At 41.9% G+C, this 25,165-nt stretch overlaps 2 protein-coding genes across 3 annotated transcripts in view; both read right to left on the reverse strand.

The window, feature by feature from the left end:
- Positions 1–11,395, reverse strand: part of map1ab (microtubule-associated protein 1Ab) — a 60,053-nt gene extending 48,658 nt beyond the window's left edge. Inside the window, exons 1-2 of one of the 2 annotated variants that reach the window (XM_068602848.1) lie at positions 11,168–11,395; positions 5,585–5,679 (exon numbers count right to left, since the gene is read on the reverse strand). Coding sequence is in view for 1 of the 2 variants with exons in the window: in XM_068602847.1 (XP_068458948.1) it covers positions 5,578–5,679; positions 11,168–11,237 (172 nt within the window). In the remaining variant the exon portion in view is untranslated. Of the gene's footprint in view, positions 1–5,577; positions 5,680–11,167 lie in introns of both variants that reach the window. The other variant, XM_068602847.1, reaches the window with a different exon arrangement.
- Positions 11,396–13,747: 2,352 nt separating this feature from the next.
- scamp2 (secretory carrier membrane protein 2) lies at positions 13,748–24,861 on the reverse strand. Its single transcript, XM_068603273.1, has 9 exons — positions 24,702–24,861; positions 21,075–21,152; positions 20,441–20,527; positions 18,893–19,004; positions 17,435–17,563; positions 17,177–17,336; positions 16,946–17,047; positions 16,146–16,263; positions 13,748–15,600 (listed from the first exon to the last, which is right to left on the reverse strand). The coding sequence occupies exons 1-9, from the start codon at positions 24,756–24,758 to the stop codon at positions 15,454–15,456; spliced, it is 990 nt and encodes a 329-aa protein (XP_068459374.1). The 5' UTR covers positions 24,759–24,861; the 3' UTR covers positions 13,748–15,453.
- Positions 24,862–25,165: the final 304 nt, after the last annotated feature.

Raw genomic sequence — 25,165 nt, forward strand, 5'->3', positions numbered from 1 at the left:
TGTCTATCGTCTTCCATGAGCTCTTAAGCCATCTTACGGAGTTCAACCTGTGTGTGTGTGTGTGTGTGTGTGTGTGTGTAGGAGGGAGGATCCACACTAAATGATTATATTGAGTTCATTCCCACCGATGATTCTTCCCCTCTCTCTCCGCCCCCGCCTCCCACAACGTGAGCGAGAGCGATGGAGAGACAAAGGGAGGGAAGAAAGACGTAATGTTTCACATCTCGACTTCAAAAGGATCTGCTGGACCTCCGGGACGCTGAAGCACGTTTCCCCCCATCAAGCGACTCCTGCTACAGTCCTGATTAGCATTCTGGGTGCTTTGTTCAACATCTGAGAGAAATACCTGCACTGACAGGCTGGGAGTCGACTGGAGAGTCTGAAGAGCGTCCAGCGAGAAGAATGAAGAAATGAAAAGAAATAAACATCTGTTTTATTATCTGAATTAAAAACTAGAAATATAAACCTCCTACCGGAGTTGTTGTAGCTATATATATATATATATATATATATATATATATATATATATATATATATATATATATATATAAGGTGTTATAGTCTCCATGTACAGTCCTCAAAGGTGTTTCTGAAGCATTTTAGTCGTCCGTCAAAACAGATGTGCCTCCATTAATATCAGTGTCAGTATGGATGTAAGCCATGTGGACAAAACAATAGAAACACCTCCCAGTGTAACGCACTGCAATTCAACGGCATCGTAAACCTCCGTGATGACGTCACGTTGAATCAACACCTCTGTAACACAGCGTCAACAAAAACTGAACAGTGTAACCTTCATGAAGATGAAAGTTAGTTGAAAAATGTCCCTTTAAAAAAATGACTATAATTCTTTCCTATTGTGTTGAGATGTTAAATAATGATTTGCAAATATGCATTACCATCATTATACAAGGGCTTTAGTTTCACTATGAGAGTGCCTACAATAACGCTCTAGGGGAGGGGGGAATAGAATAAATTAATAAGTAAGGGGAAGACAAAGCTATAATTACGTGAAAGCTTAAGAGCGAAATGATCAAGAAGAAAACACTAAATGAAGTCGTTGAGTACGGTCCAACAAACGGATGCTCCTGTGACGCTGCTGTCATCCCCCCGCTGGTACAAACTAAAGCTATTACAGCACTTAATTTCCCATAAACCCCGCAGCAATCTTTTTCCATAACTCTAAAAGTTTTAACCAGCGCTCCTTTTGCATGAAGCAATACGGACACAAAGGTGGATTTCCAAAGAAAGAAGCCCTGCGGAGATTCTGCTAATGTCTGTGAAGCGTTTATGCAAAAACCTCAGATGTAGAGAAGAAGTGGGAGCTCAAATACAGCGCACACACACACACACACACACACACACACAGACACACACACACACACACACACACACACAGACACACACACACACACACAGTTTTGTGTCATTGTGGGAGGGTTAATCGAAGTGAATCACTGACACTAATATCATGGCCTGTCTCACCCGGGCTTCGCCTCGATTTCTGTGTAGGCAGCCTGTGTGTGTGTGTGTGTGTGTGTGTGTGTGTGTGTGTGTGGGCATGTGTTTGTACACAAGAGGGGCTCTTAAGTGTTGTGAGGTCTGTGAGCTTGTGTGTGTGTTTCTCTGCGAGTGAGACAGCCTCCGTCCAAAAATACAAAGTCATCACTGCGCCGCTGTGTGATACTTGTTTGTGATAAAAGTGAAGCGAACATTTCCTGTAACTGGTGATACAGCGTGTACTGAACATGAACAGGTGTAAGATATGGCAAGCTGCTCCTCCACCGCCGCGTCCTGTACAACCCAAAACGTAGAGTTATCAACTATAATAGAAAAAGAGCCGACTGGGCCGACTCTGAGAGTCAAAATAACACAAATGTCTTGTAACCTTCCCGTGTCACATGACCTCTAGTCTACATGAGCCATCTTTCTGTTGGCCGAGGGCCGTGTGAACCACGTATGTTATCAACACTTTGTTTATTGGATTAAATCCAAGGTGGCATGAAAACAAACGAGTCATACGACAGGAGACGAGCCTTCAGTTAGCGACTTGAAGCATATTATTAATTACGCAAGTATTTATTCTTGAAAACAATACTCAGGCCCATATTGACTCACTGTTGTTGCACTTGATCAGCATTTTGAAATATAAATACTGACTGTAAAGCTGCTTCTCTGAAGCGCGGCGTCATCACTCTCCGACTGAAATGTTCCCATTAGATGTAAAATGATCAGCGAGGAAACTCTGAAGGAGAAGTTCAGATCTGAGATCAATAAAGACAAGCTGTTAATATGGTTTTCTTTTTATATTCAGGTGTTACAATGGCTCAATATAGTCACCTGGATTACAATGTAAAGAAATAGTTAAGTTACTATCTGCACTTTCTGGACCACTGGTTACTGTTTTTCTGTTTTCTTAATGTCTTTTTTTGGTCTTTTATATTTATCTTTTGTCTAAAAGTACGGAGAGCAAAGAGAAACTGGAGTCAAATTCCACGTATGTGCACATTTACATGGCCATTAAAGATGATTGTGATTCTGAGATGAAAACAGTCCAGAGTGAAGTCTGAGGACAAACAAAAGCAGTATTATGGTCAAAGCCAATAAATCCCACAGATGACGTTTTAGTGCATGTGAACAATAAAATGCATTTTGTATTCTACAGTCCAGAGGGGGAATATGTACTTAAAAGCGTCCTGTGAACTCTGGAGATGTAAATAAACTAGCTCGGTTTGAACAGATTGTTGCATAATAACGCTGAGTAATGGTTTTATTGATAAGGCCCTGAGGTTAAATCACTGCTGTTGGTTTACACAACGGTTGATGTGCATTAAGAGGAATGAAGGACGAGCTGTGAAGGAGTTATCAGATGAATGGTCCCGACATTGAACCGAATGTTTCAATGAATGAACAAAAAAGGACATTGAATGTTTGAAAAAGGGACTTGACCTCAAAACCATTTGGAAGAAGAGCCGTCCCTGGTCGGGGATGTGAAAGGTGACCAGACTAGAACTCTATTATCCAGATTCTTCTCAGTAAACGGTAGTTTTTTTTCCCACAAAGCGGATGGATTTTTTTTTAAAAAACACTTGAATGTTCTTTCAAAACGTTAAATTGAATGTTTGACGTCTCAAATTCCCGCCTCACAGACGTTACTTTTCTTTTGCTTGTACTGAGGATATTCATTCATTAATTCACTTATTCATAAAAAAGGGCTTTTGCTGAGCATACACACATGTACGTATACAAGCTATTTCCATCAACCCTGGACTCCCCCGTCACACGGCGGGAGCACTGGAAATTGGTCGCCAAAATGCCACCTGAGCCGGGCGGAGAGGGTGGAGCACGATCGATACGCTCTGTTCACTCTCTTCTCCATCAGGGAAGCGATCAGCCCTCCCTCTGCCTCTCAGCTCAGGTCCATGACCAGCCGAGTGGAGACGAGAGGGAGAGGGAGGGGGAGAGTGGGGGGGGGAGGGGCTGCTGCTGCCATTTTTTTCCCCACAATGGAAATTTTTACACCAACCCAAAGCAATGTGATCCCCTTATCTATTTCTGCACTGCAGCCATCGGATCGCTCTCTATTGAAGTGCTATTGATCTGCCTCGTGTGCTGTACTGGGAAAAGAAAAGAGGAAGGGGGGGGGGGGGGTCAATACTCAGCCGCATCACACGTCTTGAAAAGGGACGATGCATGTGGAATACTGGTATACGTATGTTTTAAACCTCATAAAAAGTCACACTAAGTCAGTTATGGTAGAATAACGAATAATAATGCAACATTGACGAATAAAAAAAGCTGAATTCATTCCAGTTAAAAGGCAACGTAAGCGATTTGGAGCATTAATATAGCAGCAAACAACTATTTGATGAAAAAGAAAGTAAAAGACAAAGTGAGATCATGTCAGCCTGAGCAGAGAAGTCTTTTTTTTATAACAGTTTTAAAAAAAGAAGCTATATGCCTGTAAACCAACACGGGCATTTTAGCTACATCCTGGGCTCAGTGCGAGTGTGCCTGAAGTAAGCCCGTCGGCTTCTCCTTTGTTCCACAGTCGACTCATCATCCGCTCACGTTGTCAACAGACAAACCCAGAAAAACCAAAAAAAAAGCTGACAGATGCCGACCCGGAAATCCCTAAATTGGCTAATGAGGGCGTTCGGCGCTCGCAAGCAAGAGTGTCACCCGTTAAACGAATAAAAGACAAAGATGTGAGGCAGCTGAACGAGTGTTCGCTATAACAAAAGAGCAGCGAGATGACTCCTCCGTACGTGTTGGTGCTTTTATGAAACATTCATTTGTTTATCTCCAAAGGGAACGCTAGTTTTTCGACCGCACACCTTCAGCAGAAGCTCGTGTCCGCGGGCGGGACGCTGAAGGCCGCGGGACGGCGAAGACAATGACACCGACGGGACGTCCCGCCTGACCGCTACGCCGCCGTGCTATTAAAAACGGGACAGGACAGCGCCTTAGAAATCCGATATAGCGTTCAGAAATCAATACAGCTCCTCTCAAAAGTAATATGAGCCATGACGTGTCAAAAATAATGATCTATCAAAACATGTTATTGTCCCCGCGGGTTAGAAGATAAGACAGCTTGTAGGTCCCTCCATCATTCTGTGTTCAAAGATAAAAATGTTGTTATTCTCCCAAAGCTGAGGGGAATTAAAACACTAAAATATGACTGGAGGTTTCATCAGCAGCTGGACCGGTAAACAACATCTGTGAGGATGAACGCAGGTGACTCACTTCTAGCTGAAGGTAACACAGGAGGACATGCTGGACGGCAGAGGGACGAAGGATACTAGTAATGTTTGTTGTTTCCTCTGAGGCTATCTGCTCCGCTTTAACAAATGGGTTGAAAAAACGCTGAGTCATCTTCTGCTGAGTCCTGCTTAGCCACCGGCGCGGTGACAATCGCTCCTGCGGTTGTCTGTTTCCTTGTATTTGTGTGTGTGTGTGTGTGTGTGTGTGTGTGTGTGTGTGTGTGTGTGTGTGTGTGATCCCATCAGGGCCTTACCTGGAAAATGATTGAAATAATACCATATTCAGCATTTATTGTGCTTTCAACCTGGGCTCTGAGCCCTGAACACACACACACACACACACACACACACACACACACACACACGCTTAACGCTTCAAGTCCATGGCTCCCTGAACAGTCACCATGGGGATTATACGCACAGTTCAGCTTTGATGTTCTGATGCATGCAGATGTATTAAATGTCCAGTAAATGCAAATCACTATTTTATAATACATACACATACACATATATACATATACACATATATATATATATATATATATATATATATATATATATATATATATATATATATATATATATATATATATATATGGATAGCTACAACAACTCCGGTAGGAGGTTTATATTTCTAGTTTTTTGTTCAATTCTTCATTCTTCTCGCTGGACGCTCTTCAGACTCTCTGGACTCTAATCAGACGCATCGGTGGTCGGCTCAGAGAGTGCGCACAACACACAACACACAGCACACAGCACACAACACACAGCACACAGCACACAACACACAGCACACTGCACACATCCCACTGACCTCTGACCTCGGAGGAGAAGTGGGCCGAGTGGCGAGTTATGAACAGCTGCAGCTGCTGATCCAGGTCGCAGCTCTTGAGGTCGACGTCCCAGGACCGGATCCCTGCCGGGACGGAGAAGGAGAAGGAGAAAGAGAAAGAGAAGGAGAAGGAGAAAGAGAAGGAGAAAGATTGCTTTAGGGAGAAACACTCGGAGCAGGGAAGGACGGACGGACGGGAGGGGAAAAAGAGGGGGAAAGATTTAGACTCGTATCTGATGAACTTGAGGCACAAACATAACCGTCTTCCTCGCTGCTGCAGTCAACCTCCATCCCACATCCTCCCTTCAACTTATCTAACATTAATGTAATATTACTGAGGGCTTATTCCTAAGTTAAACATTTTCAGACACTGCACCAGTGTATGGTTGTATAGTCACTGTATTTCGCTGAGTCATCGTTTACATAAGAATACAAATAAAACAATCAATGAGAAATAATGTTTTCTTAATGATAGAAAGTGAAATAAAACTTCCATTGTTGTAAATTATGGCTCATGTATTATTATTAATAATAATATTGCACACATTTGTATCTTGATCAGGCCAATAACTGAGTATATTAATTACTAATATTTTTAACTGCCTTGTGAAATGAAGGGCGGTGACGTATTATATCCGATGAAGCAATATCAATACGAAGTATTTAATAGAATGTAATTATGAATAAATTACTTTGAATTGTTTACCTTTTTTTTATTGTATCATCATCATAAAATGTTTCATACCTCCCACATGAACACGAGCACTAAAACTAATTGAGTTCACTGGATCAGAAGAAATGACTCAGTGATGAACTGATCAGACACACACACACACACACACACACACACACACACACACGCACACACACACACACACGCACACGCACACACACGCACACACATGAAGACCTTGTTTTGCCCTTAACCGAGGCAGTGAAGACGTTCCCTTCAGACGTCTGGACACAGGAACGCCGTGTCACTGTTACATTATCGCCGTCATAGAATTTATTGGCAAACATCCGTCTTTTCCGACAACCTTCCCGCTCTGACGCACAACGCCTTTTCATCCCGATGCTCATGATGAGGAGATGGTTAAGACGGGGGAGGGGCGGGGGAGGGAGGGGTAGAAGGACGAGGCCGTTCGAGCATCTGAACCTCTCGGAGGGAGACGTCAGTGTCAACGTATAGAAACGAGGCTCGCAGCGGTCTGTTTGTAGGCCAGAGAGTCTCCATCTACTTCCTGTATTAGAAGCAGCTTTGAGTCGGAGTACGTAAGCAGGCAACTTATTATAATGTTGTTCGTGCATCAAATGAATTGGCAGCTACCGATATGGATAACCAAATCTTATTTTTATTGTCGTTTTACAAGCAGGAAGATCGATTTCAGCTTCTTAAAATGTGAGGATTTACTGCTTTTCTGTCTTTTAATACATTTGTATATTTGATATATTTGGGTCTTAAAATTCAGGTCTGGATGACATTGTGACGGCCATTTTTTCTGACACTTCATAGACTAAATGACGAATCAATTAAATAATCAAATCTAGAACAAACGCAATAATTAGCAGCAGCAGCACAATTCCTGTTAAAAGAAGTTCATGTGAAGCAAGAACCTCCTTTTATTTGGATGTTTCTCCAGACGTCTGCTCAAAGTCACTGAGTCATCCAGACCTGCACATCATGAATGCACGATGAAGGCCCAGCCTGAGTCTCCACTGAAAAGAGAGGAGGACGCTGCTCTTTATTATCGGATGAGGACTTTCACTCGATCCTCATTCGCCAAATCAACAACTTGGGTCTCGTCCTTGAAGCCGTCTTACTTGTTCAAAAAAAAAAACGCTACGTGCGGCGAGAAAGTTTCACTTTAGAGTTGAATGGGTTCATCGCTGTAGCTTGAGATCTATAAGGGTAACAAAAAAAAGAAAAAAAGGAAAACATCCACTGCAGCTCTCACCAAGCACAGCTGCAGTGGATGTGTTCTGCTCTCCAGCCTCCGGGGGCAGTAACGAGTCAAATCCTGTTTGGCACGACAGAAAGAAGCAAAGAAGCTACAGAAACAAGAAAAAAAAAACACTCAGACCAGCTGCATGAAAAAAGATGAAATATATGGTTTTAAAAGGTCAATGAGACATTTTAAAGTCAAGAAAGCAGGTGCACGGAAGTGTTACAATGATTTGGGTTCTCTTGGGCAAATCACAGACTCAGAAAAGACGAATTGAAGACCTTAACCAGAGTTTGGCCAGTAAAGGTACTCCAATCATCCCGAGCATTAAAGCCAAAAAAGTCTTAAAACAAAATAATAAGCCACGGGAGGTTAACGGTTACGACGGCTCAGCCAATCAGAATCGAGGAGCGCAGCGGTCGGTTTTATGTTGCCTCTGTGAGACGTTTGGAAGTTTCTCTTAAAAAAGGAGCAGCTGTGGTCGGTTGCAATGGATTCAAGTAGTGACAGTCGACATTGTGCGAAGATATTAAAATGTATTATTCACATTTGGAACAGTTTTGGACCCAAAAGAAGCATGAAATACTTTTCTATTTTGATTTTGTCTTCCAGTATAGAAAAAGCCGAAATGACCCTCGATCATTATTGAACATCATTATTATTGTTTAATCTGCTATTTGTCAGTTCATAGTATGTTCAGCGGATTTCCTGTGATTTATTTCCGACAGCGCTAACCCGACATCATCCTCATTCTCATCCTATTCAGACGCTTTTAGAATTTCTTTGCTCGAGCAAACACAGCTGTTCATACTCATGACGTGTCATGACGTGGCTTGTATTATTGTGCATTTGACAATGAAAATAGGAAGTGGTTCTTATTTAAATCTGAACGACTGCTGATTTCTTTGCTTATTCCACTGTAGCTCAGAGGGCTCTTTGTCATCGTCAGTGTGGTTGAACCATATATATTACCACTGTTTCAAAGTTGTGTACAATAGAAAATCAGGAATCCAGGGTTGGGACACGGTGTCTCTAAGGCGAGGCGGGGGGGCATTAAGCTCAGGGTCAGAAGTCACACTCATTTTCTATTTCACTGCCTCCAGGTTTCAGATCTGCTCCACCCCACAAAAGAAAAGGTGTTTGGCCAGAAGATCTTATCCGCCGCACCTCTGGGGGGAAAAACACACTGAATCACAAGCGCTGGGCGTGTTAGTGATGTTTGACTAGCCTCTCTTCTCAGGAACATCCTCTTCTTTTCCAGGAATAAAGTGTACTGAGGGTTTTTTTTGGTGCAGGGACAGAAAACAAACGATGGTGGACAAACAAGTGGGTCTTAAAGTCAGTGTGAATGCAGAAGACGGCTGGTGAAATGACACTCATGCACTAAAAAAGCAGTGCAATTTTATACAAACTAAGTAATATCTTTCAAGCTGTAGGGGTTATATGCAGTATAATGTTGAGGAGTGTTGCCAAATACAGAGGGGAGAAGAAAAAGTATCAATAAAGAAGCGGACAGAAACGTCAAATTGGGTTTGAATACCTTGCACTGGGAGGTTAAAAATGACTGAATAACCCTGAAGTGGGAATCCTTAACATAGGGCTAAAAGCAATGGGATGTAAAAATGACCCTGTGTTTCACGCTGTCATTTTGTTCCACTGTCTTTATTACGAGTTCTGTGGACAAACATAAGAGACCCCACGTGGAACCCGTTAAACCTTCACCTTATTCAACGTGAATAAAAGGTTATGATGTATTGTCCGGGACATATTTCTCTCGAATACAAAGCTCTCGCGAGTGGTGAAGCCAAACTGGAGGAAGTGCAGCCACAGTGTGGTGATTTAAACCTAAATACAGGGCAGTAATGAAAAGAAAATGACCTGACAACACTTTAAATAAAGAATTTGTCAAGATGTCTCTGTTATAAATCTATATCTTTGGGTTGTGGACTGAAGCAATTGTTCAATTAATCGATCAGTTGATGACAGGATGATAATCTGAAACTATTATTATAATTGATTAACCTTCAAAGTATTAAAGTATTAAAGTATTAAGCAACAATGTAAAACATTTCCTTGTTCCAGTAATTCAATTGTGAAGCTTTGTGTCATGTATTATCTTTAGATTAGAGAGTATTGGTCAATAAAACAAGTAATCTAAAGTTGTCACCATGGTCTGTAGGAACAAAACACTGACTTTATTATCTAAAAAAAATATTAGGCAGATTAATAAAGGTTCTAAAAGTGAAATTTTGGAGCATTGATATAGTAGCAAACAACTATTTTCTATGTGAAGATAGATAGTAGAGATTGAAGTCACTCGTAATTTAAGTTCCTCTGTGCTTTGTTAACGTCTTAGTGTGTGTGCCCGCACTGTTAGCACTGTTAGCTGCTAGCCTCAGCCGTCGCCATATTGAGAGCCACGTGGAGGAAATCCTTCAATCATATAGATATGATCGGAATGAGAAATTAAACTGCAGCACGACTACACAACCAAATCTGTGCAAAGGTAAAGCTGTTTAACCCCTCCGGCCTCGTTTGACGACTACACTGCAGCGTCGGTGACATAAGCAGGACCCTGCAGCTAACATGTAACGGGTCATTCCCACTGAGTCACGCTTAAAACACCGAACCTGGGCAGAAGGAATCGATGCTGTATTGAGCCGCAGGGCGTGGGGAGATACTCTGCTTGGCACAGAGCAGTAAAAAGTTAGAGGAGGTCAGAGCGGACCGGCACCTGAAAGAGTGATCGATCATCTGGACCCCGAAAACAGCTGAGACTGGCATCGGCACAGTCGAAAAATGCTGACTTGGCACATATACTCCTGAGGCCGCACACAGCAACACATCCCTAACCACTGCTCGACATCCCTAAACTTCAAACGACGCACACTGACAAGATGCCTGCAGCCTGCTGCAACCACCGTCACTGAGATATTCAGCTGAGTAATGATGGAGTGAGTCCAGCAGGAAAGAGGAAGCACCGTGTGTGTTTTCCCTCTAAAATAACTGCAAAGTCAGTGTGTATTCAACATGCACGTTACGTTTGTTTACTGGTTTGACGGTACATGACCACCACAGTCCAGGAATACACACATAAAACACGCACACACACACACACACACACACACACACACACACACACACACACACACACACACACACACACACACACACACACGCATGCTTAGAGCAAACAACTGCCACAACACCGAGAGGCACATTATTATTGAGCAACATGGGAATACACGTTATTGTATCTAACTTATCCAGCCACTCTGATTGGTCCAGAATGTTATTATTGATAATTGGTTTTTATTAACGTTGATCTATGTCCTTGATTTTGGTTCAAAACAGACATCAAAAGTCCAGACCTACAACTTTAGTTCGCAGTTTTCCTCGTCATAAGGTTCAGTGGGGACGACAGGGGGAAATGCGTGGTGTCCCATGGTGCAACGCTGCACCAAACGCCTCTACCGATGGATGCCGTCCTGTCCATTGCGTCAAAAACATGTAAGCTATACTCTCCCCCCGTGGACGTTTTTTTTTAAAGGTTTTAACGCCTTTACTTTCTGCGCACACTGAGATGAAACGTCGCAGACACACCGTCCGGGGCTCCGCCGCTCACTCACCCCGCTCTATCTGCGCTCTGGCGGCGTCCAGCTGCTGCTCTGTGCCGATCTCCCCGATCACTACCAGCATGTAGCAGCCGGCCCGGTTGAACGGCACCCCGCGCCGCCGCCTCCCGCCTCCTTGGCGGTACCGTAGCCGCTCGTCGGACCCTGGCGGCCCCGGTGACGGCGCGCTGGAGCAGCCCTCGTCTTCTTCCACCACCGAGAGCGCACCTCGCGCCGGGATCTCCATGGCAACAACCCCTGGAGCCGACGCCGAGGCTGACTTCATCGCCATGACAACTATCGGTGTGTGTGTGTGTGTGTGTGTGCGCGCGAGGGGAAGAGTCTGGAGGGGCGAGGGAGGGGGTGAGGGGGGATGCTAACAGGGGGGCGGGGTTGAGGGTGTTAAAACTGAGATAACGTGGGTAAAACGGACAGATTATTTAAAGAAGAAAAAAAACAATGTATTTCCGGTGGCGCTTTCAAAATAAGAGCACTGTGATGAATGACTTCCGGTTGCATTCACGACTCACTGTCGATATTTTTGTTATCATGCTGCAGATTTGTGGACGTTTTAAAGACGACAAACACTTTGAAATTAAACAAGATAGATTCGCTATGTCACAGTTAACAAACGTCATAGCTAAATAAACTAGCTAGTTCACACATAATAAGGAAGAAATCTGAATTAATTGTTTAGGGTTAGCTACAATAATGCAGTAAATGTTCTTTTACAATATTTAAATCCAATAATTCCAAGTAATGTGCCCTGTGAGATGAAGCCACATGCACCTGAACATCAGGTAAAAAAAAAAAAAAATACACTTTTGACGTAATGCTTGCTACCAGAAGTGATGCTAAGAGCTAACGTTAGCTCGGAACGAGGCAGAATTTAAGCTAGCACATTGTATCTGCTGTTTTAATGTTTATACAATATATACTTGCCAAATTCACGGGCGAATTAGCATCATATACGCCTTGTTTGTTATATACAAGACTGACAGTGTTTTAATATACCCATAACGTTATAATATAACGCATTCATCTTACCATTGTGTGCCTTGGCTGATGTTTTTCAGTTAAGCTAGACTTATATAAAAAAGAAACTACAAACATTCCCATATATGATAAAACACTCTTCTCAAAAGTAACGCCCACTAATTTACAAAGAAAAAAGTAATAAAATAATGTGTTTTGTGTTGCTATTTTTCTGTCCGCCACAAAAAAAATCAATATAAGCTAACATAAGTGCTTCTTTCTTTTATTTTTTGCAATACAGCCCCACAAAGTATATTATTCCAAAAATGATCATGAAGTTGAAGCTCTAATTTTTTTTACCTTTTTTAGCTTCTACTCGACAGTTCCATTGCTTTGACATCTCACAAAAGCTGAATAAGACAGCCTGAGCGTGACTACGAAGTGTGACACAGGAACGCGACATTTCAAGGAAAATATTGCACAGTTTAGCAGGATTTAAACAGAATTAGACGTCTCTAAGCGTCAATCAGGCGCCCTGCTCCCTCTTCGTCTCCATGTGGGATTCAGATGATGTGTGAATGTAGTCAGTCTCGTACAGTGGAGGACAGAGAATAAAAATGACAACTTCTCCAGAGATCTGTGTTTTTTCATGCACGGACACACACACGCACACACGCACACGCACACACACGCGCACACACACACACACACACACACACACACACAAAGAGAGAATGCAGGCCGGCCTTAAAATAGCCTCTTTCTTCTCAGAGATATCTTCCTCTTTCAGCTTTTCCTCCGGGTTTAACCTTGAGCGTGACACATTTCAGTGTGTAGCAGAGGGTGTTAACTGTCAGCATCACCCAGAGGGGATAATAAGGAGGTCTACACCAACTTCTGGTTGAACCTCCCTGTGATTAACATGTGTCAGGACATATATGCAGATAGAAGCATTTAGGCCATGTTGTTATTAATGTGATATTTTCATGTGCTGTTTTTTTTATAAGCAATTATGATTTAAAATTCAAATACACCAACATATCAACAATCTATTTCTTTCACTAGGTTCAAATTAGGCTACAGTTAGTAGGTTATGAGACAATAAACAACATTTTGTATGTGTATTACCTGCTTGTGATCCGCTGTGTTTGTAAGAGACACAATAAAAGGAGTTAAAAATTAAACAATAGCAGTGTGAAGATGCCCTGTGTTTTATTTTTCTGCTACAGGTCTCTGACAGTGAGTCAGCACTTCGCTTCATACACGACCTACAACAGACTTGCTGCCCTCTCGTGGTAAAACACCAGACTGTCTGCTCAATACAAGTTAGTGGATGAGAAAGAATAAGTAACATTTCGTCCAGTTTTTGTTTGTTTTTAACTTCTCATTCTGTCAATCATCTTGTGACCCTCAACATTTATTTCAAGATCTATTGTTCTGGCCTCAACCCCCAGATTGGGAACCATTGTTCTAATCTAGAAGGAGATGATTGGCGTGCTGGTAACCAAACAGCGCCCCCTTGTGGAGGAGGATGACATGATCATTTTTGTTGTATACGATTGTTATTAGGAAGAAAAAATACAATTGCATATTTAAATGAAAGCGAAGCATTTTATTAGATGCTATATTTAATATTGAAATACAAAAGGCACTAGATTCTCTTCTCTCAAAAAACAATTCATACAGCGATGTGTGAATCAATACAAGTCTTGTGTTGCAGAATGGATCAAAACCTTAAATTAAACCGGTTTTCTGTTGCAGGAACATCACGCGATTGAGACGAGGTTGCAGATGTTTTAAAAACAGGGCATCAAACGATCACACACACACGTGCATGTTTTTTTTCTGATTTGAGAAACCTGAAAGTAGAAAATATACATCGGTACGCAAATAATTTAGACCTAGGTCGTCATCGTCGTCCTGGAGAGGAAGACTTTTGAAAGTCTATAATGAAGTGATCCGCGCGAGAGGGAAAAAAAGAAATCCTGGTGATGTTGAGCGCTTTTAAAAAAGAAAGAATTATGGCTAGTTTACCCCGAGCTGAATACATTTACATTTTACACCGTTAAGTCTTCATGAAAAATACGCCGCTCCTCCTCTTGCGTTTGCTGTTAGTAGTGAAATCAAGAGAAAAGGCTCAGCCCATCGATGCAAACCGGATATATTGAAGCCAGTCGACTTATAATCAGCAAAATGTTCCATTGTCATAGTAATTATTGCTTTGGTTTCCTTCTAAACGACCCTTCAGAGTGTAAACAAAGTAGAAGCACAATGAGAAACAAAATAAAATCGGATGCTTTGAATATGTAATTTGGCCGTAAGTGAACTCAAATGATCAAAAAACACATAAAACACTCTGATATCCTCTGTGGATGTGATGACAAATAGCAAAACATTGTGTTTCCACCCATTTTCTGACAACACGGTTGGTTCCAGACAAAAGTCAAAAAGGCACATGTTTTAAAAACATAGTGTACAATCTCAAAGTGATGCTGTGGGCGGGGCCTTATTTGTCCTCATTGAGAAATGAACACAACAGATTTGAATGTAATACACAGTAATATCTTGAAATCCGACAGATTACAATGAGCGGCATGATTTATTTGTTCGTGTTCTTTCATATTAGACTGATGTTTTTTTGCGGAAAAAAATGTTTAACAACAAAAAAAGAAATAACTTTTTTAAGACAGAAAACGAAAACACTTCATTATATTTATATTACAGGATCAGGGGAAAGTAAAGCCTACTTTGCCCACATGAAGACGTGATCAACATGCACACGCACACACACACACCCACAGACACACACACACACACACACACACACACACACACACACACACACACACAGTCTCATATTACACTAAAGAGCTTTGCCAAAAAAGAAAAAAAAAAGTGCACACGAAATATACAAAACCGGGACAAACTGAAATCGCTATCAGTGAACTTCATTCATGCTTTTCCGCCCCAGAATGCACCTGCTGCGTGACTTTCCCCTCGACTGCTTTCTACAAACGGGGTCGGGCGAGAAGCGAAGTTAACATTTGGGGGAGTTACACGTGCATCGATGGGAGGGAGGCTCACCGCGTAGCCTCACCTGAGCTCAAGGTCTATACATGATACGGCCAGATTGAAATGTGCAGCCTCCGGCTTCCCAGAAGACAGGAGGGCTGCGTTCACGGAGTCGGCGGGAACTCGTTTAGTTTTCTAACTGGGACTCCGTGAAACAGTCCTACTCGTCTTCTGTCGTCCCCGACCTGACGACACACAGACCTTGACCCCACCCCGTTTGAGCGGGCGGAGCTCAGCCTCGGGCTTCCAGCGGTTTAGTTTCCCTGGAAGGCTCCCTGTGCGGCGGTGGACGCAGCGCCGGCCGCGGCCGTTTGGAAGGTTTTATTGGTGAAGACGCCCTGCGAGAACTCCTGCTGGGCCTTCTGGAAACTGGCCCCGGTCCGGCGGTACATGCTGTGGACCTGAAGATTGTGGGGGAGGGAGAAAAGATCAACTTCTGCATTTATTTTAATACCAACAAAGAGTTGGTAACCCTAACCCCTAACTCCTAACCCCCTAACTCCTGAACCCCAAACCCCTAACTCCTAACCCTAGCTCCTAACCCCTCAACCCTAACTCCATAACCCCCTAACTTCAAACTCCTAACCCTCTAACTCTTAACCACTAACACCTAGCCCATAAAAATTACGTCTTTTATGCCAAAAGATTGTCTGAATGGAGCATGCTGGGACTGTGAGAAAAGCTTTCCAAAAGCTTAAACATTCCCTTTAGTGACACAGATTGAAGTTTTAAATACAACAAGAGGATACACCAATATCAGATATCTGGCCGATGTGACAATTCAATTAAATTCTATATTTGTATCCGACATACAAATATTAACGAGTATAAGACACTCAATCAACATCAAGTCCGTTGTATTGAATTCCTTTTGGATCCAACACTTTTTAAATAAGTCAAAGTCAAAACGGCATATTTTGGGGTCGAAGTGGCAATAAAGCCTCACCATCTTGAGCAGGATGACTGACAGCACGGCGCAGATGGTGAAGAGGATGGCCACGATGATCATGATGGCTCCCACCGCCTTGTACGTACCGATGATGGTGAAGGCCGAGATCCAACCGCTGGAGGCACAACGCACCGTCGTTACGTTTGAGAGGATGAAACATTTGCATGCAGGCGTGACAGAGTGCGCTCGTGCGGTCCGGGTGAGAGTCAGGGGGTCGCAATTTTTTGGGGGGGCGAAGAAGAAGAAGGCGCTGAAGAAGCAGCGGGAGGCTGAGAAGATACGTTAAATGAGTTCAAGAAGCAAGAAGAGAGTGTCGGCAGAAACGTAGCAGAGACAGAGACTTACAGTCACTCAGCAGACAGAGAGGCAGCAGGCTAGAGGCGGGAGGATGAAAGCTCTGTCAGAAGACATGAAAGAATGCAGAAAATGAGAAGGAGAGAGAGAGAGAGCGGAGCAGCAGACAGGCCGGCTGAACGTTAGTACATTAGCTGTTAAAGGAACACTCAGTCAATCAATAAATCCAGTTAATTTGTGTTGTCAGTCATTTGTTATTAACATTCAGATGAGCTATTGTTTCACTAAGCTAATGGTAATTACTATTTATTTGTTAATTAATTAGTGTATTTAACTATGGCGGCCAAAGATTTGGATGGATGGATCCTACCTAGCTACCTACCTACCGCCTAAACTTGGCGCTCAAACTCAACAAACATGACATTGGGCTACACTAAATAAACTGAATTGAATTGAATATTTTTGAGGCTTCGGTGATGTCACACGAGGCGGTGGCGGCTCACCTGTTCCCCCACTTGGGGATGCCCACAGCCTGGATGATGAAGATCACCACTTGGCAGAAAAACACTAAGAAGAAGAAGAAGAAGCTGAAGGAGCTGTCAGACCTGCAAATGAGAAGAAGAAGAAGAAGAAAAAACATACTTTTAATCACTTACAAACATCACACTTTGAAGAAGTAATGATCAAAAGCTGGCTGAGTGAGGTAATGATGATGAAGATGAAGGGAGGCTCACTTGAAGGCTTTGTAGACGGGCCGGTACCAGCAGAGGAAGGAGCAGGGAGCGAAGAGGATGAGCCAGAGGATGGAGAGGCCAAAGTCCACGCCGTAGACCGCGTCGGTGGTGAAGTAAGCCAAACACGCCAGCAGGTTGAGGAACAGAGTCATACAGTTGACTGAAGACACAGAGAGAGCAGACGTCAGCATCATCATCGTCATGTACGGAGCAGATGTAGACGCTTTATCATGCGTGCCATCACTCGAGTGCACTCACACATCCAGAGGTAGTAGAGCATCTTGCAGACTCTCTGGGACTCGGGGGGGATTTCCTCCGAGAAGTCCTGATAGAAACACGGTTTGATGGGGAAGAACTTGGGAAGCGGAGGCCAGTTGTTCTCTTTACCTGCGGAGACACGAGACGACAGCTTCACGGTTAGAAAGCAAAATACCAATTTCAGCACTGCAGGAGAAAAAAAAGGACAAATTCTTGTTTTTAAAACATGCTCGATACACAATAAAATATCCAGAAGTTACTGAAACTTGCATTTGATCATTCATATTTGTATTAATATATGTTGGATTTAATTATAGATTATTATAATACAATTATAATTAAATAAAGAAATTGTTATAATTAGGGCTGGGCAAGTTAATGCCTTAATAATGCCTTAATGCGGCAATCCTTTAACGGCGTTAATTATTTGATCGTGCGTTCACTGCAGGTGAGGTAAGCAACAACTGAACATGGACAAAAGAAGGAGAGGTTTGTCCCTCACAGGGACCCTTACTACTGTACATGGATGAAAGGAGTAGCTTGCCTGTTTTAATCTTTTCTTAACTGTTTTTAAATCTGCATTATGTTTTTGCTTTTACAGGTTTTATGTGAAGCACTTTGAATCTCCTTGTTGAAATGTGCTATACAAATAAACTTGCCTTGTCCCTCACAGGGACCCTTACTACTGAACATACTGGTTTTCCCTGATAAAATACTAATGTTTCTTCTGGTACCAGTTCAGAAAAAAAAGAAGAAAACAGATTCATGAACTATATATATGTATGTATGTATGTTGACTTGCTGTTGCTCCTGAGTGCTGTTATATTGTTCTGGTAACATTACTTTAACATAAAAGCGTGCAATACACTAGTTTTTTACTTCATTGTTGAATTTGGGGCATAATGTGATGAATCACAGAAAAATCTGTTAATTAATTAATAGTTTTTCAACTTTTCCCAGCCCTAATTATAATATTATAAGACACATGAAAAATCCTATATAATATTATACTGAAAGAAAAATAAATGTATTTGTGTGTATGTATGTGTGTATGTATGTATGTGTGTATGTATGTATGTATGTATGTATGTATGTATGTATGTATGTATGTATGTATGTATGTATATATATATATATATATATATATATATATATATATATATATATATATATATGAGATTTACTGCACAATTCTTTATTCCTCGCTCTCATTGTGCCGTTTCAATAGAGGTGCAGACTTTACATAATGCAATGAAGAGCAAGACCACAGGAAGTCAAATTTGACAGGAGCCACAGAAATACGCCCTGAAACTGCTCGGGGGGAGTTCGCAGAGTATTTTCCTGTGTGTCCTAGAATGTATTTTTTGCATTCTCTGACGCGTGGTGCACACGCTGCATATTGTTGGGGCGCTGCTCGGCATGGAGCTGCAGAGGGAAGAGCTCTTTGTCTTTAATGACCTGTCGGGCCTCGGCTCTGGAGCGCCTGCTCTCTGCGGTCCAGCTCGGCCGCTTTCCTCTCCAGCTCCTCCTGCTGCTTCAGCAGATTGACCTGAGCTGCGGCGGCAGTCGCCTGAAGAAGAGGAAGAGGAGGAGGAGGAGGAAGAGGAGTCAGAAACACTTTACTCGACAAAACACACTGAATGTGCAGGAAGGCATTTTTGCGGAGGAGACGCTTCACAAACGATACAGATTCACTCCACACATCAGCCTGCGTTTCTATATTACCTTATTTTCTTTACATATAACATCGATAAGAAAGTTAAGGAAATGATTTAAGAATTTGCGCGTAGACGTTAACATCCATTCTTCAAGTGTTCATGAAGGCATTTATGTATGATACTGTACGTTAAAAACAAAAACATACATATTTATGACGCTCACATCAAACGTCTGACTTGGCAGAAAGAGGAAGGAGGCAGGTGATCTGTAGTGCCATTCATGAATATGCATGAGCTTATCAGTGGAACAAAGAGGCTCATTAGAATAGTGTGTAAACCGAGTATTTGTGTGTATGTGTGTGTAGTGCGCACACCTCCTCAAGAAGCACTTGCTATCTGACACAGCACTGGGAGGCAGCGCTTTCGCTTTTGTTTTCTACACATCGAGCGACCACGAAGTTCCACGTTGAAGGAAGCAGAGAACCTTTATTATGCAGCTGTGCCTCAAATCCAAACATCAATAACTTTTGTTATGTCTCCAGAAGTCTTAAGCCGGTGAAAACTGTGGAAACCAATTATGTCTCCACACCTCCTTTTTCTCCTGTGTTTGAGTCGTCGTAGGAACCCTAAATTAACTCCAATACTTGTGTTTATTGTATGTTTTTGTTCAGCAAAGTCTTGGGAATTTTTTTTTTTTTTTTAAATATATTGATCAGAACTATGAACATCCAGCATGAATATGAGCCAGATTCCCCAAAAATGCCTCCTAGAGCGGTCAATAAGACACCTTTTTATAAAGATTAGAATCTGCAACATAAATCACAATAAAACAAAGCATCAGCCTGTTAAGAAGGAGTTTCAGTCAAAAAACTGTGTCGTTCGGTTCAAAAATGGAAAAATATTACGTATTTTATGCCAAAAAGATTATCTGAATGGGGCATGCTGGGACTTAAAATGGCCGCAGGAGGATTTTCACACGGTTTCCAAAAGGTTAAAAAGGACTTGTCTGCTCTGCCTTCAAGATGGTAACATTTGATTTTGACCTATTTAACTTCAGTGAAATCAGTTTTTACGACGCAAAAGGCATCACGAAGATAAACGCTGGTTAAATTCAGAGACTCGGGTTAAAAATATCTTTTATTTTGTAGGAAACTGAAGCTGCGACAACTGTGTGACCAGTAGCAGAGCTGCAGTACGTATGACACACTAAATAGGAACTGGACCCAGTTCCCAAGTACTGTACTCTAACGCTGCTTCAGCCACTGCAGCAGATGAGTGGAGGGTTTTGGCAACGAGAAAGAGAAAGAGAGAGAATGGAGCGTCCAGTAAAAGGTAAAAGGTGGCTCACCTTGGCGCTGGGCTCCGTGGACGGCTGCAAGACAGCCGGCTGGTAGGGAGCAGTGGAGGCTGGAGCGGTGGGAGCAGTGAAGCCTTCCTGAAACAAACAAACAAACAAAAAGGATGAGGCAACAACACCAAGAAAACAGGAACATTTAGAGTGAAAAATAAGATAAAATAATCATACAGTGTAGCGTACTCCTCTGACAGAAGGTCTTGAATTTTAACTGAGGATATTTAAATGTGTTTTATTGCTTACAAAAACTAACTTCATGACTAAAAAACAACGTGAGAGCTTGTTCCTCTTCAGGTGAGAGCTAAACCGTTTCTTTATATATTCCGATTTAACCATTAAAAACTTTAATGAAATTTTAAAAAAATTTAGCCCTTAAACGGCGCACTCCCACTTCTGGTTCAACCGTATTTTTCTCCTTCAAAATAAAAGCACCTCACAATAAAACATGAAACCAAATACATTTTGCTAATAGCAGACCAAAAGAACAAAAAATGTCAAAATCGATTGCAAACAGTTTCTAACTTTAGCACACGTTGACTTACTTACAAACAGGTTAAAGAAAGATGAGGACCAAGAGAAAGAAATATTAAGGATTTTTTAAAAAATAAAAGGTTTTTAGACGTCTTACTGAGGGATGAGCGGGGAATGGGTTGTACTGGTCAACCGGTTCGATGTTGGAGCTGGTCACTTGTGTGACCGACGGGTCCTGGAACACAACACAACACACACACACACACACACACACACGTGTCACTTTTCATCACAACAAGAGGTGTCAGTGCAGCTGTACCGCTGCTCTTCTTGGCGTTTACGTGAATAAAGCAAGTCGTGTGGGTTTTTTCAAACTTTTTAACTTTGACCTTTGGAGGAAAAAAAAAAAACACACACACACACACACACACACACACACACAAACATTTCCAGCAGTTTATCTCAACTTCAGACCAACTCTTGCTTTTCATTTCCTGAAAGACTGAAAGGTAAAGCTAAAAAAAAAAGAAAGAAGAAGAAACGTCTGCTCAGACTATGAAATCTGGAGCCATGCATTGACCAACATTATGTAATAAAAACAACAATAACACTGTTGCACTAACCTCTGACTAATCATTGCCTTCTTAGCAGAAGTGAGGCACGATACACATAAACTGACTGGTTTACGAGCTCTGAGTTGTCTTTCACGAGAGTTTAAGTCGGACTAAAGCAGATTCTGCGCGGCTTTTTGCTTCTGATGGATTCTCTGAATGTTTCCAGGACATTCCTCAAATAAATCGAAGCTCCGCTGTGACCTGACAACACGTCTGCATCACTGAATGTTTATAGTTTTTACACTATCTCCAGTTTTGCAAGTATTTTCTGGCTCTTCGTCATCTTCAACTGAAAGTCTTCAGGTTTTGAGATGCTGGTTGAATAAAATAAGGAATTATACTACATCACCTTGGGCTTTGGGAAGTTATAGCTGGCACAATACTACTGATAAAAGTTCATGGAGAAAATAATCAGCAGATTAATTCATAACCAAAATATCCGTCACTGCATCCGTTTTAAAAACATCAGCAGCGCAGTGGCTTGTGGGTCTATTTTCATATGTGGGACTTCTGTGACATTGATAACAAACAGTAAAACTAAAACACACACCAACAAAGTCCGTCAGAAGCGTTTCTAGAAGAACGAGAGCCTCGCATGATGAAGCACCGACGCGTCACTCACTGGCCATGTGATTAAAAGTGTAACGCGACTCCAGATTGCTTATCTGCTTGAGGACACACCTGTAGACATTCCCAGCAGGAGACAGAGGGATTTGCGGGGTTAATGACGGGTGACGTCTTTGTTGATCACCAAAGTCCGTGGAGATATTCAAAACCGGCACATGACGCAAAAGTGTGTCGTGTACAATAAGCCACAGTGTAAAAACAAATTTAATAAAAAACCTGCCGAGTCACAGAGACACACAGCTTGTAAATTAATAAATATGTAACTGAATTGATGATAACAACACACAGAGCCTCTCCGAAGTCTGAGTGCAACGAACACGTCTTCATTGATATTTGTGTAAATTTCCACATCGGTCAGGTCTGAAAAAACGTTCCTAATTTTAACTGAAAAACGAGTGCATTTGGGATCAATTGAGCGGGACATTGTGACCTTTGGTCTCTGAACCAGGAAACAGGACTCTGTGTGGTGACCGTTGAAGGTGTGGCTGTCATTCCCATTTCATAACTGCAATCTGTTGCTACTAAATAGATCAAAGTGTTGCTTAACGTTAGATTTTACAGCTCCTGCAGTGGCAAAACTTTTGAGAAGTCCATGGTTATAAAAGCACACTAAAAGGTGTTTGTGGAGCGGTGGGGGGGGGTCACTTCAAGGTTACTACACAAGGTGGACGTTTTCAATTATTTTACAGCTGCCGCTCGGGTTATTTATTCAGTCGTTTCCACACCCAAACAAACAAACCCTGGTCTCCTCCGCCGACGTCACGGCCACCTGAGATAATAAAGGGGCGACTCTGCACTACTGTAGAAGTGACTGTTATGTCACTCAAATCACATGAAGTCATTTCTTATTGTTTGATATGTAATGTACTATCACGTGTCGGTTGCCCTTGAGACACGCATTCCTTGTTGTAACTGTATTTCCTCAACACTTTGCACTTGAGAAGCAAGGCGATAGTTTTTTTAAAACATCTAAAACAGAGAGGGTGGGCTACGTATATAACTATTATAGCATACAGACTTAATGTGGTCCATGTAAAACCTAAATTCGATCTTATTTTGTACAGTTTTTTTTTAAAGGCACTGTGATCTGGGTGTGCATGTTGGTCAGCGGGCGAAAAATCCCATTGTATAAACATTCCTTAGCAAAAAATGAGTTCATATTGAACTAATCTTTGATGTTGCATGTCAACCCCTTCCCATATCTTTTAAGTAAACTCCTATTAGAGAGCGATAGAGAGGGAGTTGTGCCAGTTAGACTATTTCTCTTCCAGCTGTTTTGTACCACATAAAAAGAGAGACGTTTTTTATTTTTCAATATACAGCTTCATGACTACGACAAAAAAAAGTAGGCTAAACGGTTTACACCTTTACAACTAAGGAAAGAATTGTGGGTCATAAACTCTAGAGAGAAAAAACATACATGGAGCGTGTCAGGGGATTTTCAGAAGACTTGTGTTCTTGTATTAGAAAAAAATAAGATCAATAAGATCCATTAAATCTAGGTGTGTTGAAGTGTGCTAATAATAGTAATAATAATTATGATAATTATGATGAGATAGCTTATTAAATATATTCAAACTTTGTTGAATCAAGTGTGAATTTACATGGCATGGGAGGTCTAACACAGTTATCAAAGCATGCATTGTGGTAAATGTAGGATCCATCTAGTTTGACATAAATAAGAAAATTAAAGTCAGGATGTCTCGCCCCTTTGCTGCTTTCTAAGACTACTTCACTTTATTAACGTGCAGCATTCAATCACTGCAGTGTCCCTTTAAAAAAGGCCCGTGTTGACCCAATGGAAGCAATTGGATCCAACTTGTCTCACATGTGGAACGTATGGACGCATTCCTTCGTGTGAAAATGTGAGTTTACATCTCAGGGGTCGTTTCATTTCAGAAATAGCTCGTCAGTGAGTCGACATGCTCCGTCTGCAGAAAGAACCCCTTTGATCTGCAGGTCAGCGCCTTTAAAAAAAAAACCTTTGGAAGCAACTAGTGATAAGCGGCCTCCTTCTGAACATTCAATATGTTGTTGTAGACGTACAAACAATTAAGTGACTGAACTTGTTAGAGACGAAACAAACTTCTCGGCTACATCCTGTCGGGTGTACAGTCTTTTCAAAGGGCAACCAAGCAGCACGAGCTTGCAAGTGAGTGTCTTTGCGCAATATAAGTGACACTACAGGACTCGGAAATTATATGAAATCACATCCAACAAATAAGGAATCCACACAATCCTCTCAAACTTCAAGGAACGGTTGTTGTGTTATGCAAAAAAAAGGTTGACACAAGTCTTTGCTCGCTACAGTTTAACTTCCTGCAACCAGGCTCACAGAAAACCCCGCCCTCTTTTTCAGACAAAGCCTGCTGATTGGCCGAAGGACTGCCAGTCACGGCACCTCTGTCAAATGGCTGTCATGAGAGCGGAATTAGATCCCGCCCCCGACATCCACCCAACGAGTTTCCTGACGTGCTGGCTGCCTCAAACGGATGATATGTCAGCACCCAGACTTAAAAACAACTTTAAAACCACACACTTACATTAAAAGGGTTGTCGCCGGCCGGCTCTGCGAACGGGTTGCTATCAAATTCCGACATTTTGAAAAGGCTGCGGGCCGGTTTGTCCTCTCTGAACGGAGAATCAACACCAAACTCTTCTCCGTCGTTTGAGTTGCCTTCCTGCCACTTCCTCGAATGGATTTACAGCGCATGCGCACTCAACCACTTTGGACAGTGACGTGTTTTTTTAGAGGGGGGGGGGGGAGGATTTAGTAATTAATTATTAAAGAAAATCCACGACAAAAGACAAGCGATATCAATCAAATAAATAATTATTTATTCATAAAAATACGTTAAAATAGGTGCACACAATCCATTGTCTTGTTTAGAAATTAGTTTTCATAGCGTTGCTTTATTTTTTTTAAACACAATAAAGAAAGGTTTGGATTGTATGAGTTTGAATCCATGGTTATTACATTCTGCTTTAAAAAAAAGAACAATTTTGG

The sequence above is a fragment of the Clinocottus analis genome, unplaced genomic scaffold (genome assembly GCF_023055335.1).
Source record: "Clinocottus analis isolate CAN_PGR_092001 unplaced genomic scaffold, fCliAna1.0.p SCAF_6, whole genome shotgun sequence".
Classification (NCBI taxonomy): domain Eukaryota; kingdom Metazoa; phylum Chordata; class Actinopteri; order Perciformes; family Cottidae; genus Clinocottus; species Clinocottus analis.

Excerpts from the sequence above, each read along its gene's own strand:
- scamp2 (XM_068603273.1), bottom strand. The coding sequence starts at position 24,758 with ATGTCGGAATTTGATAGCAACCCGTTCGCAGAGCCGGCCGGCGACAAC. Across the intron at positions 20,528-21,074 it reads CATTCCCCGCTCATCCCTCA|GAAGGCTTCACTGCTCCCAC; the intron begins GTAAGACGTCTA and ends TGTTTGTTTCAG. Across the intron at positions 16,264-16,945 it reads ATCCCCAAGTGGGGGAACAG|CGGTTGGATCTCGGCCTTCA; the intron begins GTGAGCCGCCAC and ends TTGTGCCTCCAG.